Consider the following 14,922-nt stretch of genomic DNA (forward strand, 5'->3'; position numbering starts at 1 on the left):
GGCCTAACGGGTAGGGCGGTCGACCTCGAATTTGGGGAACTAGGTTTGAGTCTCGGCAATGACGCTGAACATCCTGTGATTCTGGGCAAATCACTTAATCTCCCCGTGCCTAACAAAAATGAATGTGTCCTCATGTAATGCAACTGGTGCTATGTAAAGCGCTCTGATACCCGATTTGAGTCAAGTTTGCGCTATATAAAACTCGGGGAAAAAAACAACTCTCAAAGACTGAATCCAACACCAATTGTTTTATATAAAAAGTTATTACTTTTTTATTTATTTTTAGAACCAAAAGGACCTAGTCAGAGCAAGGTAAGTAACCGTTTTAAGAATAGCAATACTTTTCAAGTGCAGCAGGTATTGTTTTGTAAAGGCAGTCAAATACTTAACAGTAATATAGAATATACTTTGGCAGTGTCAATCAAGCAGTAGCAAACTCAGAAAATGCAAAAGATCGAAGTCTTAGTGTAAATAGGCAGAAAATGCAATGCAATCTTATGGAAGGGAAACCGTTCTATGCAGTTACTGGTAAATACTGGACTTAAACGTCCAGTCATCGGGCGTTTGGACCAACACTGGGCAAGGGTCAGTTCAAGATAGGTACTGCATCACCTGCGGCACTGGGGCAGCGGTTTCAGCGGTCACTGGTCCCAATGTTAGTTAATGGAGACTGGGGGCACCCACAAGAGGTGCTGGTTCAGGTAAGTCTCAGCGGTTTCAGTGCACAGGCACCAGAGGTTACAGGAAGCTCGGGTCCCACAAGGCAGCCCCAAAGCTACACCACCAACTACACAGAGGAGGCCGGGTACCGTGTGCAAATCTGCATCAGGTGCCCAATTTCATTTCAATGGGGAATTTCAGATGCACAAAGAGGCTGCAGGCTCGAACCAGGAGGCTGGACGAAGGTGACCACTCGCTGGGCAGGTAAGTTAAGATGATGGAGGAGGGCTGTACACCGTCAGCTAGGCTCCCTAAAATCAGGGTGCTGAGGATGCAGGGGTGCCCTTTTGGTGTCGGATTTTCTTTACCGAAGTCGGTCACGATCAGGGGGACCCTTCGAGATTTTGCTGCAGGCGTGTTCGTGGAGCCCAGGAGAGGTCAGCCAATGCTGTATTTGAGGTCAGGATTGCTGGGGAGACTTCACTGGACAGGTGAGCAACTCAGACTCGGGCCATGGGCGTTTGGTACAGAGTGGGGATGGATCGCGGTTCCAGCTGGATCCAGAGTCCTTGTATTTGAGTTCTTCTAAACAGGGCCACTGTCGTCTGGAGATGGCCTTTGTTAAAGAGTGAGCAGTCTTCCTCAGGTTCTGGAAGTCACAGGACAGGCTTCGTCTTCTATGCAGGGTCTTTGAACAGGACACAGGCTGGTAGGGCTGGGGCCAAATCAGTTGTCTTCAGGCTCGGTTGCACGGCGGCTCCTTCGTCCTTTTCATCTTAGGTCACAGGAATCTGAGGATCATGGTTCATTGGGGCCTTTTGAATACTGAATTTAGGGCCTTGACTGGCACAGGCAGGTAGTAGCCAATGACTACTTACCTTTTAGGGTGACTACACCGTTACTATGTCCCCTATATTTGGGGAGTGGACATTCCCAAATCCTACTCTCTAGAATCCTTCCAGTCAAGACAGAGGATTTCCTAATGAGTCACCTGGGTCCAGGGCACATTAAGGGTGGTCCTGGGAGAGAAGGGACACATCTCTCCTGACCTGGTCAAGGGGGTGAGCATCTCCACTCGTTGAAGAGACTCTGGCTAGCATAACAAAGCGCAGTAAGCCTTTCAGGCTCATCACCCTGAATGCTGTTCCTGCTTGAGGTTAGGTGAGAAGCACCTCTGCCCCGTGCAGGCTTTGTTTCTGACCCACAAGAGCACAAGGCTCCCACCTCAGGAGATAAGAAACATGTCTGGAAGTATCAGGCTGGTGCAGACCAAAGAAATGGTCGTTATCCAGTATTGGGGTATCTTTCCCACGGTAAATACAAAAGTAGTGCCAAAGGTAATAACAGTAGTAGGCCCAAAAATCTACATCATTATGCTAAAATAACCAAAAATCTGGTCCCACCCAATCAGCTAACCGCACACTCTAGAACACTCTCAGCAGAGCCAGTTCTCCTCAGATTTTCACTGCACGTCGTATGGAAGGGAGTCTCCCTGATTGCCACTCAGTTTTTTCTTCATGATATTTGACAAGAAGGCCTTGTACAAGCCCTGCAGAACTTGCGACAAGAAGAGAGTCCATATTGACAATCAACATAAGGACTGCATCTACGGCCTCTACCCTAAACATGAAGCAAAAGATTGCAAAATTTGCCTTACCTTCCCTCCATAAACTTTCACGGATAGGGAGGCAAGAGTCATGTTGTGGCTTAAATCTTCTTCGACTGAAGACGATGATGGCAGAGCCTCAACTTCCAGCAAAAGAGCTAGATCACAGGACAGTTCTTCAAGTGAGGGGAGAAAACACCTTAAATCCTCCCACTCTACTTCTGGCCCTTCTCAGAGGTCTTCCTTAACCTCCTCTATGTCTGCGCAGTCTCCTCCGACTTCGGCTCTCAAGGACTCTAAGAAACCATCTACTAAAACAGTGAGTAAAAGCCTCTCAAAATCTCTGGCTTTCCCTCCTTCATCGACGATTTCTGTCACTTCTTCTGCTCCTTCGTCGATTGAGACTATCTCAACTACATCGATCACATCTCCTATACTGTCGACGAGTATTTCTATCTCGTCAAAAAAGAACGTTGTGCAAGAATCGTCGACGAAGGCTTAATCAACTAAGTCCTCATCGAAGCACACATTGACGAAAGTACCGTTGACTGTCCCGTTGACGAATGCCCCGTCGCCGACTGTCCGGTTGACGAAGATACCAAGTCCGTCGACGATGAATCTGTCGACGTCGAGCCCGTCAACGACAACCCCGTCGACAACACTAGCAAAGAGACCGTCGACGACAAGTCCATCGTCTGAGAGCCCGTCGACGACCATGCCATAACAGTGGTTTTACCTGTCCATCTAAGGCTTTGGTGTGGTTCCATCTCATTCTACGCCTGTTCCTTCTAGGAGCTTTCAGCTCAAAACATTTCAAAGACATGAGCATTGCAAAATTTCTCCTCTTACTCCGTCGCATCTCCTGGAATAAGCGCAAGAAGAGGATGATGATTATGACGATGAGGAAGAAGGACCATTTGGTATTGCTAATCACCTTTCTGAGCTGCAGATCAAATGTCAAGATGACAAGGAGGAGGATTACAACAAACAATATTATCAAGAGGACATTGTCGTCCTGCATCATACAGGATATCATAGGCAAGCTCGCCAGCCTGACACCAGCCATCTGCCTCCAAATCTTATTCAGGACTTGCAAGCCATGCTTGCAGATTAGACAGTGGTTTCCCCCGCTGCAGGTTGTTCCACAAACTCCGCCTCCTCCTGTGACGGTTCCGGATCCTTTACCTCCACCTGAGGCTTCGGTCCCAACACCTCAATTTACAGAACCTCCTCAGGAACAACAGCCCCCAGATCCGCATCAGGGTCAAGACACATCTTCTGATGAGGAAGTTGAAGAAGGTGAATTGCCAGAGAACCCTCATGTTGATCCTTGGGATTCTTACATTATCCCCATGCCTTCACCACCGACTCCTCTGCCATCTGATTCGCCACCAGAGGATATAGGAGGATTTCACAATCTCATGCAGCGAGCTGCTGCTAGGTTTCAACTACAGGTCACTGTTGAACAAACAGAATGTTTCCTTCACGATTTTAAAGAGGAATCCAGGAAAATTACCAGGGCCGTTCCTGTAATTGATTATATATGGAACGAAGATATCCAGATTATAAACTCCTGCATCTGTGCCTGCAGTGCTTCCACAGATAGATATGAAGTATCGTGCTCCGGCCAATAGTCCATCCTGTCTCATTGGACACCCTCGCCAGATTCCGTCATCTCCTAGGCTGCCCAACAAAGATCTAAGAACCCGGCAACACCCTTTACTACACCGCCGGACTAGGAGGGGCGCCGTCTTGATCTGATAAGGAAGAAGTTTTCAACTATGGCAGCTGCTTCCATCAGGGCAGCTAACTCCCTATCGATCATAGGGTGTTATGACTGCCAAATGTGGTCAGATATGGCTGGGCTGATCGACCTCATTCCTGAGGACAGAAGACAGGAAGCACAGAAAATCTTACTAGAGGAAGAACGTGCAGCATCTGAAACAATAGATTGCACACTGGACATTGTTAATACAAATTTCAGACAACTAGTACTCAGACGCCAAGGTTGACTTAAAGCCACCACTTTCAGATCGGATGCCCAGACGAAAATATTGGACATGGCCTACGATGGCGCATCGCTGTTCTGACAACACATCGATGAAGCCCACCAGGCAATAAAGACTGATACGGATACTGCAAGATCCTTGGGCTTGTTGCAATACAAGCGTGGAACCTTCAGAGGCGCTAGGGGGCGTGGTTTTTCCTCTAGAGGAGGATACCAAACCCAGCAGAACAGACAATACCAGCCCCAATATAGACCGAATTACCAATTTTCATACCGGCAATCCAATGCGGCTGGTTTCTTTCGCCAGGGAGGTCGGAAACAATCGCAAAATCAAGGGCGAGATTCTAACAGAAAACAGTGATCTCAGCAGAGCGCCAATCACATTTCTCCCCATTCCCGTGGGCTCAAATGTTTCAACATTTGTGGACAAGTGGCGAGAAATTACCTCCGATAAATGGGTTCTAGATCTGGTGAACAACAGACATACCCTAGAATTTGTCACCAAGCCACCTACCACTCCGCCCAAGGGACCCCCCCTCCCCCTCGTCTTCACTTATTGTTCAAGGAAGCTTTAACAATGCTCCTCAAGAATGCTATAGAGAAGGTCCTAGCACATCAGTAACAGACCGGTTTCTATTCTCATTTCTTCCTGATCAAAAAGAAATCAGTTGAATGGCGGTCAATCCTAGACCTTCGCAACCTGAACAGATTCCTCAAAAACACAAGGATATCGCATGGTCACACTTTCAGAGATCCTAGGTTGCCTAAATGAGGGAGATTTTATGGCTTCTCTGGACATGGAAGATGCTTACTTCCATATCCCAATCCATCCCAAACATCTCTGCTTCACTGTGGCTGGCGCCCATTATCAGTTCAAAGTGCTCCCGTTTAGACTAAAATCGTCTCCAAGGATCTTCACAAAGTGCCTAGCTCCTGTAGCAGCAGCATTAATATCCCGGGTAATCCAGGTATTCCCATATTTGGACGATTGGTTAATCAAAGGTCCTTCGGAGCAAGCAGTCAAAATTGCCACTGCAAAGTCTCTATATCTTTTAAACTCTCTGGGACTAACTGTGAACAAAAGCAAATCCCAGTTACGTCCCATGCAAGTCCTTCCATTTCTTGGAGCCCTTCAGGACACAGTTCAGTGCAAGGCATTCTTATCTAACGAACTAAAGGTTTTTTTGCATTTCGCTTTGTTCCTGGGGATGTGCTCTTCGGCCATAAATCTCATCCCGCTGGCACGACTCAGAATGAGACCTCTACAGGAAGAACTGCACCTTCAGTGGCAGCAAGCCGTGGGTTCCATCAGCGACAACAGCAAGGTCACACCACTCATGGTAAACTCTCTACATTGGTGGTCACAGATAGCCAATCTAGCAGAAGGACTCACTTTCATACAGAATGTCCCAGATTTTGTTCTGACAACAGATGCCTCCATGGAAGGATGGGGAGGTCATCTCCAGGATTTACAGATACAAGGCAAGTGGTCTCAAGAGTACAGACAACAACATATCAACAGCCTGGAATTACGAGCGATTTCCTTGTCCCTGCAAGCTTTCCTTCCCAGGATTGCGGGTTCATCAGTACTGGTTCGAACCAACAATACCACCAGCATGTTTTACGTGAACAAGCAAATAGGGACAAGATCGGCAACTTTGTCAAAATAGGCTCAAGAATTGTGGGAATGGGTTACACTTCACAACATAACCCTCAAAGCAGACCATGTCAGAGGCCTCCACAATATCCTGGCGGACACGCTCAGCAGGTCCCTATCAGACTATCATGAGTGGGAGCTAGAGCACACTCGAGTGAACAGAGTGTTCCAAACGTGGGGTAAGCCGACATTGGATTTGTTTGCAAAGAAACACAAGACATGCTGATATTACGCCAGCAGATATCCTCAACAGGGATCAAGGGGGAATGCCCTCCCCATGCGATGGTCAGGGATTTGTGCTTACGCTTTTCCTCCAATACCTCTGATCCCAAGGGTGTTACGCAAGATGAAATTTTCTTTGGGGCCTACTACTCTTATTTACCTTTGGCGCTACTTTTGTATTTACCGTGGGACTCCTGCCTCAGCGACAGGGAATGATTCAGGCATGTGAATCTATGAAAGATGCCAATACTGGATAACTGTAGTTACAGGTAAGTAACTTGTTTTTTTTTCAGGGGGCATCTCTAAGATGCCCTCTGAGTGCATTTTACAATACATCCAACACTGGCATCAGTGTGGGGTTACTATGCTGAGAAGTTTGATAAAGCCATCATGGAGATGTGGGGTTTGTGATGACAAACTCACAGCCCATGTACTCGATATGGCTTCACTGCACTTACAATGTCTAAGAATGGACTTTGACATGGTAGGGGTATATTGCTCATGCAGCTATGCCCTCACCTGTGGTATAGTGCACCCTGCCTTATGGTTGTGAGGCTTGCTAGTGGGGTGACTTACCTATGCCACAGGAAGTGTTTTGTATGCATGATACACAGGGATGTGTGCCATGCCGACTCTTCAGTTTTACCTGCACCTAAACACACAATCTGCAATGGCAGCATGTACGTGTTAGGTGAAGAGTTTCTTAGGCTGGCATAATACAAGCTGCAGCTCTTAGAGGCCCTCTATGGTCACAATGCCCTTGGTACTACTGGTACCTTTTACAAGGGATCACATATACGATCCAGAGATGTGACAATTGTGGTTAGCTGGGAACCGGTACACACTCAGTCAAAGTTGGATCAGATACCAGGCAAAAAGTGGGTGGTAATGCAACAGAAACCCATTTTCCTACAATTACTACATAGGAATAACTGTTTAGGAGGGGCAATTGTAGTGTACTGGTCGTGGTCTGTAGTTCCACTAAGTCTGAACAGGGATCAAAGCAACATTTATTTTATTTTGTGATTGGGAGTACATTTTACCAGTATTCAGCTGCATGTTTATCTATACAACAGTGCCTGAATGTTCTGGGGCCGAGGAGAAGACTTGCCAGTTAAGAGTTAGGAGAAAATTGATGGGCAAAACATGGGTGAAGATCAACAGCTGTATCCTTTTTAGTGACCCTGAAGATGCCTTTGCGCATTTACCCCACAAAGTAGGTCTTTATTTAGAGTACTACATGGGGCCTCTCTAAGACTTTTCCTGAAGGAGGATATGTTCCTGAAACTATTCACTGTTTTGGTGCATGCTTTAGGGACCAAGTGCTTTAAAGTTCCTTTTGGATCATGGGGTTTCCCAACTACAGTGGTCTGGTCCAACGACAAATGTCGGCCTTCGAAGCAGTCAAACAAAAATTCAAGGCCATGAGCATTACATGCCCCAATTCACAGTAAAACTAAAAGTGTGGTTCAATTCCAAACCACTGTTCTTTAACATACCTTAAGAAACCTGGGACTAGGTTGCAAAAAAATACCTCACTTAGCAACATAACCAGTGGCACTGCAATCTAATTCTTGGGGCGGATGTGTTCCGGGTCAGATGAGACAAGCAAGGGAAAGAGGCTATCTGTTCCCGATTCAACAGAGACAGTTAAACACCTGACCCAGATATTTAACCCTCCTGGTGAAGAATCAAACTGTAAAGACATCTTCCACTTGGCATGTAATTGTCCAATGATTCAATGATACTAGTGCCCCATTATTCAGACGCTAATCCAGGTATTGGGACGATACATTGACATATCACCTGAGTTAATGCTGATAGGACTATTAAATTCCTGGGGGCCCTGTGTGCACAGGATCTAGAGGGAATGCAAGCTCTCATTGCCAAAGAAATGCACACAATGTGAATTACAGGTGGGTCCACAGGTTGAGGCACTAAGACTTCTTCTGTATTTTTCGTATCATATTGCAATGATGGAACTGAATGCTCTGACACTTGTTAAAAATCAATAAAAAGAGCCCAATATAACATGAATGTGATCTGCAGTTCTTAGAAACACTCAGTGACTGTCGGAGCAGTTATTGCTCATTTTAAAGTCAGAAGGGACTTTAGGGTTTCCCAGTTTTCAACAGAAACTTGATGAGTAGTTCTGGAGCACCAAACACAGAAGTGTTGCAACTGTTAGCCAACTGTTTGTGGTTCCCAAGCTACAGTTAGAAGATCTGGTGACACTCCAACTCAAATCTACAGTGCTCCTTTGTGCATTGAGTACAAAAAAAGCGGAACAGTCCCTAAGTGAGGTCATTCAAAAATCATGACTGTGACCAGCTATTTACAAGATGCATGCTGTTGAAACTAGTTATACCCTTAAGTGAAAACTGTGAGTGCCTGTTCTATTCCTGAAGCTCCATCCCTAATGTGCCTTCTCTTCTACATTTGCATACACCCCCTGGCTCAGCTTCTCAAGAAGTATTCTGTGCAGCTCGAAGAACATGGTCTACCGTAGCCTTCTAAATAAACAAACATTAACAGACTCCAAAGATTTCAAAAGCAGGGAGCTAGATATCACCTTCACCTTCGTAAGTGGGATCAGATTTAAACAACCCTTAAAGCACTCTCCTACTGCACTGAAGACAGCAGGGTTAAATTCAAGGTCCTGTGCACAGGCCATAAAGCATGCTGGTATAGCTTCAGAAACTGGCATTTTACTTTACCATTTGAAAATCAGATCAACAAATAATTTAGGAGGATGAAACAAAGAAAATTATGTACAAACACAATGGAATGCTCTCAGTCTAAATTTGAATTCTAAACTGAATATGCAGTTGAGTAAACCTTTGAAAACAAACTACTCAGATTTGCCATGACCTCTACTCAAAGAACAATGATCACTACCAAAGAATTTCAGACACTTAATAATCATCAGAAGTGGCTTCCAAGATCCTGTCGCACTTTTGCATTTCTCATATCGGTGTCAAGTGCTCTGAAGTAATTGAATGACTATGGGAGCTCTGAGTCGCTTGGGTAGCTCCCAGCGGCGCATCAATATGTGGGAATTGCAGGACACAGCCACGACGACAAAGTGTATTTTGAAGAAAATAAAGGCTCTGTGAACTCACCATGGTGGTATGGGAGGCCTATGAAATGGTCCTTCGTGACCGTCTAAAGAAGATAATAGCCCATAAGAAGAGGGATAGATAGGTTAAAGTATTAAAGCTGGAAAGGCAAGTACAGCTCATAGACATCTAAATGGCACTCGGGCCAGAGGATGCAACGCGCCGACTCATGGAGGCGACAAGATTAGAGTACCGCAATTTACTAGAGGAGACAGCTCGCCACCATTACCTTGCATTGCAGCACAAAATATATGAACCCGGTGACAAGACCGGACACTTCCTGGCATGTCTGAGCCGTAGGGTAGAAGCAGCCAGATGGGTGGGAGAGCTAATCTTCAGCACCGGGGATAAGCTTACTCAAACAGAGGAGATAGTCCCGGAGCTTACGAGATATTATCAGTCCCTTTATGAATCTCGACCGCACAGGGAGGAGGCAGAGACAGAACAATTTCTGAGAATGCTAACTCTCCCACAACTGGACAGAAAATGGATGCTTGTTGGAGATCTCACATTCGATAAACTATCCCAATGAGTTCTCACTGAATTTTTAAAAGAATGGGAACTTTTGTAGGCCCTTGCCTCCTAGCAATATCTGAAGATTTCCCATATCCAAGGGGCGATACACCCAGATCTAAGGCATGCTCTGATCTCAGTAATATAAAAACAGGGTAAGCTGAAAACCGAGTGTGGCTCTTACCGTACTATTTCTTTGCTGAATATTAATGCTAAGCTCCTAGCTACTATCTTGGCACACATTTTGAAGGGAGTGATGTCCGCTCTGGTTCATCATGACTAGACGGGAATCATAACATGTCTGTCAATGAGACAGAACACCAGACACCTGCATAACTGGCCAAACGCCGTGCGGGACCTCCACTGCAGCGGAAAAGGCATTTGATTCGATTCACTCGCCTTACTTTTTTGCTGTGCTAAGGCGGTTGGCCCTCACTTTTGTAGCTGGGTGGCCCTTTTGTATTCTGAACCCATGACGTTCGCGAGGATAAAAAGAGATGGCCTTGTCGCCATTCCCGTTGGGGAAGGGAACCAGACGGGACTGCCCCCATCCCCTCTCGTTTGCTCGGTGCATAGAACCACTGACTTGCTGGGCATTGGAGATAGGTGGCGTCCTAGGGACACGGCAGACTGAGAAGATGTCTTTACATGCAAATGACGTTCTACTGTATGTCGCAGAATGCTAGATGTCCTTCAACGCCCCTAGAGGGTGGAGAAGTTTGGAGAGTACTCTAGCTATTGGTTAAATTGGGGAAAGTCAGTTTTATTTAAAGCAGGACGGTGGGATCAGAACATATTGATTCCTGATTCCCTACAGGTGACCGAGGGCTATCGATAGCTGGTCATTTATATGACTTGGAAATCAGAAAGTTTCCGAGAGCAAAACTTGAACCCTCAACTGGTGGAATTGCAGGAGGATGTGCCGTATGGAGGAAACTCCTTCTGACACTCCGAGGTAGAGCTGACATCCTCAAGATGATTACCCTCCCCAAACTCCTACATATCTTACCGAACATGCCATTCCCCATACCCAAAATGTTCTTCAAGTGCCTAGACAGAGAGGTTCGGCGACTTCTGTGCGAGGGAGGGCCTGATAGCTTAGTCAACCCTCTGCAGCTCACGATATAATGGAGCAATTGCCCTTCCGTACTTCAGGGCATACTGCTGGCCCACACAAATACATGTGATAAATGAATGGGCACATGCCCAGAGGGATGATTCCGGGGTGCGCCTGGATAGGTTTTCCATGATTGACCTTCTTGGAATCACTATGTACATGACGGGAAGGGTTGATAAAGCCTTCTGATTCCTACACGGGTGACATTGACTACGTGCGACAATGCAAAGTTCCAGGTGGGATGGAAGGGTGAAGCGACTAACTCCACACTGCTTTGGGTTTGGAGAAACACTCCACAATGTGAGTAGGCCGCAATGCTTTGGTCGCCTGGGAACGTTGCTAGTTGACAAGGTCCTATTGGTTCTAAAATAACAAAGTAACAACTTTTTATATAAAACAATTGGTTTTGGATTCAGTCTTTGAGAGTGTGTAATACAATTCTTGCCTGAGTGTGTACAATGGATGCTAAAGACAGCCCTCTGATATAAACCTAACTGCTTGACCACACTACCATAAATAGAGCTTTTAGTATTATCTACTTAAGCCTCTGGACTCTGTGCAAACTATACCTTACTTTGGTATAGTATATACAAAGCCAGCTTCCTACAGTCATCAACATTGTAGGTGCTGCACTTCTTTGATGGAGGACTAGAATTACTGGTTAAGTTAACTTTTCCTTCATTATAACCTAAACCATTGCATTATATATATTTCATTATATATATTTCAAACCAAATCCAGTGTATTCCATATAGTAGTATCCTTAATGGCCTTTTGAAGAGGAACCTAATTGACAATGCACATTTTACTTTTCTCTAGATGGAATAAACATTTAGATACTGTTTTGATTGAGAAAAGTTTCTCCAAATGATTCAGTACATCTGTTTGTTCTCATTCCGTTGATACAGATTCTTGCAACCTGTGCAGAAAATTGACATGAATCTCACAGATCTTCTTGGAGAGTTGCAGAGGGACCCTTGGCCAGTTCCACAAGGGAAACGACCTTTGCGTTCTTCTGGTGTAGCACTTTCCATAGCTGTTGGTCTCCTTGAGGTAATGGTTTATTTTTATTAGTGATAGTGTTCTGCAGAATAATGTTGAATAAAAATCACTTCAGGATGCAGGAATTTGTAAAAGAGAGCATAACATACTGTTCAGTTTTCAGATATATATTATTGATCCATTTCATGCCCTATACAATAATTTGGGCAGAGGTTGGTTTGCAGAAATTTATAAATGGAACTTCTTCGATATATTGTGATACATTTTGATTTGTTTTTAGTATATAATGCCATGTTTAAGAAGAGCATTAAAAGATTTGTGATTAACTATGCTTTTGCCACATATTTGTCCAGGTGACATAAAGCTGTAGACTGATGATTTGTTGGCACTAGAGCAGAGTAACCTAATTTATTGGGTGTACTCCCACTTCACCGCCTCCACTAATAACCTCACTATTATGTAGCCTGATCTACATTGTGGGGGTAATGCATAGTTTTAGGTGAGTTAGTAATGGCATGGGTAGAATGATTTTTTTTTTAAAGAAAAAAAAAGCACTGTCAAAACCGAAAGGTCTGAAAATTTGCAGGGGGGCAAGGTAGCAGCTCCCAAACCACTCTCCCGTAGGGATGCACTGGGAACTCCGGTCTAAGGGATAACAACACGCGGTATGCTGCATCCCATATTCTGAAGCGATATCAGCTGAGCTGTGCAGTGGGATGATCGAGGGCTATGTAAATTGGCTAGTCCAAGTGGAGCGATCCCCAATACGAGGATATACTTACTTTAAGAAAGGGCCGAGCACCTTCTGGCGGTTAATCGGAGTAACAATTGTAGAGACACTCCAGCGCTTCCAGTTAGGCTGGGATACTGCAAGGCGGGTCATGGCTCCAAAAATAATGAAGGTGATTAAGGACCTAACTGAGAGAGAGGACGAGGATGCACAAGCGAGTGACCTAGAGAATCCGGCTGTAAATCTCAGGGCAAAGGCTCGCCATAGAGCTCAAGCACGAAGAGAGGCTGCCAGGCTGCGGGAAGAAGCAAAGCTGTCAGCGACGGAAAGAAGAAAGCAAGACAGAGAGGCAGAGAAAAAAGCAGAGAAAAAGAAAAAGGAGCTACCTGAATGAATGAATGAATGAATGAATGAATGAAAAGTATTTGTAGAGCGCACGATGGCCAAACGGCTTCCTGGCGCTGGGAGCTCTGAAGAACCGAACAGACAGGGCCAGGAGGTTTAGCAGGGGTAGGCCAGGGCAAACAGAAAAGTTTACCTGGTAAGGGATCCTCTAAGACCATGGATGCGGGCTCCAATTCTTCGAGGGAAATCAGCCTGCGGCAGCCGACACTGTTTGAATCATTTTCGGCGCTTAGAATGGAGAATGCGCCTGCTGCTGCTACTGGGATGGACGGGTCAGCCGGGGTTACAGAACCGATGAACCCATTGACAGATGTAAGCGAGGCTGTCTTCCTAGAGGTGGAGCCGGAGCCGGAGGGTGACGTCAATGGTATGAGGAGCGAGGCGCAACTCGGGGCAGCTGCAGTGAGACAAGGAGAAAAGCTTCAAGCTCCGGAGAGTGATGGCGGTGACTCACGGAGCGAGACTACAGGCAAGGCAACAGCTTTGGAGAGCGGAAACGGGTTAGTCTCTTCGGATCTAGAGGGGGGTCGCAATAATAAGGAACAGACAGAAGTAGCTGCCAGGGAGCAGTTATCTGGCTCAAAACAAATGAATCCTCTGTCTGGAAGTGCGGGGGAGGAAACACACTTGCAGATAAATGCTTCAGCAAGAGCAGCTGTCTCAGAGGCTGCCTCTCAGACCCCAACGCTAATACTGGTGCAGAGTATACAGCAAGCCTTGATGGGTAAGGAGCAAGAGGGGGCTAATCTATTGAGTGATGGTACCCGGATAGCCGAGGTAATACAGCAAGTACCGGGTGATAAGGAGGCATCAGGGGGTGCCCTCATAAACAATAACAATCACAACCGATCAGACAAAACGAGCAAGGATAAAGATGGTAGCAATGAGAATACCTGTGAGGAACTCTCATATAATGCTCAAATAGTGACTAGGGGGAAGGATAATCATCTGCTTCCAACAGTTACTGGTTCACCGAGTGACGATTGTTTTTTTACTGGGAACGACGATGATAAGGAAGATAATGAGGATGACGAAGAGGAAGTGGAGGGCGAAGAATCAGATTTAAGTGATGACCTATCCACTAAGTTAGACGACCTAGCATCATCACCTACGGAGAGCTGTTCAGAGGTATCAGAGGCAGATACTTCAGAATTAGAGTCAGAATCAGAGCATAATACTGTACTAAAGCGAAAGCCAGTGGGTAAGACAAGCAGAGCCAGAGGAAAGACTCGAAGAAGAGCCAAGAAGCTTGGAAGCATAGCACAGACGGGGGTGGCTAAAAAACTGGATTGGGACTACGCTGCCACTTAGCAGTTATATCAGGAGAGTGCAGCTGCTGGTTGAGTTTGAGTTTGAGTTTAAAATATTTGTATAGCGCACTTTCACCAGCGGTTTCATGGCGCTGCAACAGACAGATCTCCAAAGTAGGAGTGAGGAAGACAGAATAGGACGGAGCAGAACAACAAGTGGTCTAGTTAAAACATTTGTCAAATAAGTGGGCTTTAAGTTTCTTCCGAAATTGAGGGTACAGAGTTAGAGATCTGAGCTCCAAAGGAAGGGAATTCCACAGGAGTGGGGCGAGGGTTGCAAACTTTGATTCTCCCCATTTCTTTCTCCGAAAACGGGGGGCTGACAACAGGGATTGCGTGGAGGAGCGAAGTTCCCTAGTTGGGACATAGGGAACAATCTCAGATGTTATAAAGGCCGGAGCCGCACCCAGTCGTGCTTGAAAGATGATAGAAGCAAGCTTAAACTGGACGCGTTCACGGCCAGGAAGCCAGTGTAGGGATTTGAGAAGGGGGGTTACATGGTGGGATTTCGGAAGATTGAACACCAACCGTGCTGCCTGGTTCTGGATCAGCTGCAAACGCCGTAGGCTATGT

At 45.9% G+C, this 14,922-nt stretch overlaps 1 protein-coding gene across 1 annotated transcript in view; it reads left to right on the forward strand.

The window, feature by feature from the left end:
• The window catches only part of SEC23A (SEC23 homolog A, COPII component), a 981,910-nt gene that overhangs the window by 160,411 nt on the left and 806,577 nt on the right, over nt 1-14,922 (forward strand). The window contains exon 7 of the mRNA XM_086937358.1: nt 11,811-11,955. Coding sequence (XP_086793484.1) covers nt 11,811-11,955 — 145 coding nt within the window. The remainder of the gene's footprint in view (nt 1-11,810; nt 11,956-14,922) is intronic.

The sequence above is a fragment of the Lissotriton vulgaris genome, chromosome 9 (assembly GCF_964263255.1).
Source record: "Lissotriton vulgaris chromosome 9, aLisVul1.2, whole genome shotgun sequence".
In the NCBI taxonomy this organism is placed as follows: Eukaryota; Metazoa; Chordata; class Amphibia; order Caudata; family Salamandridae; genus Lissotriton; species Lissotriton vulgaris.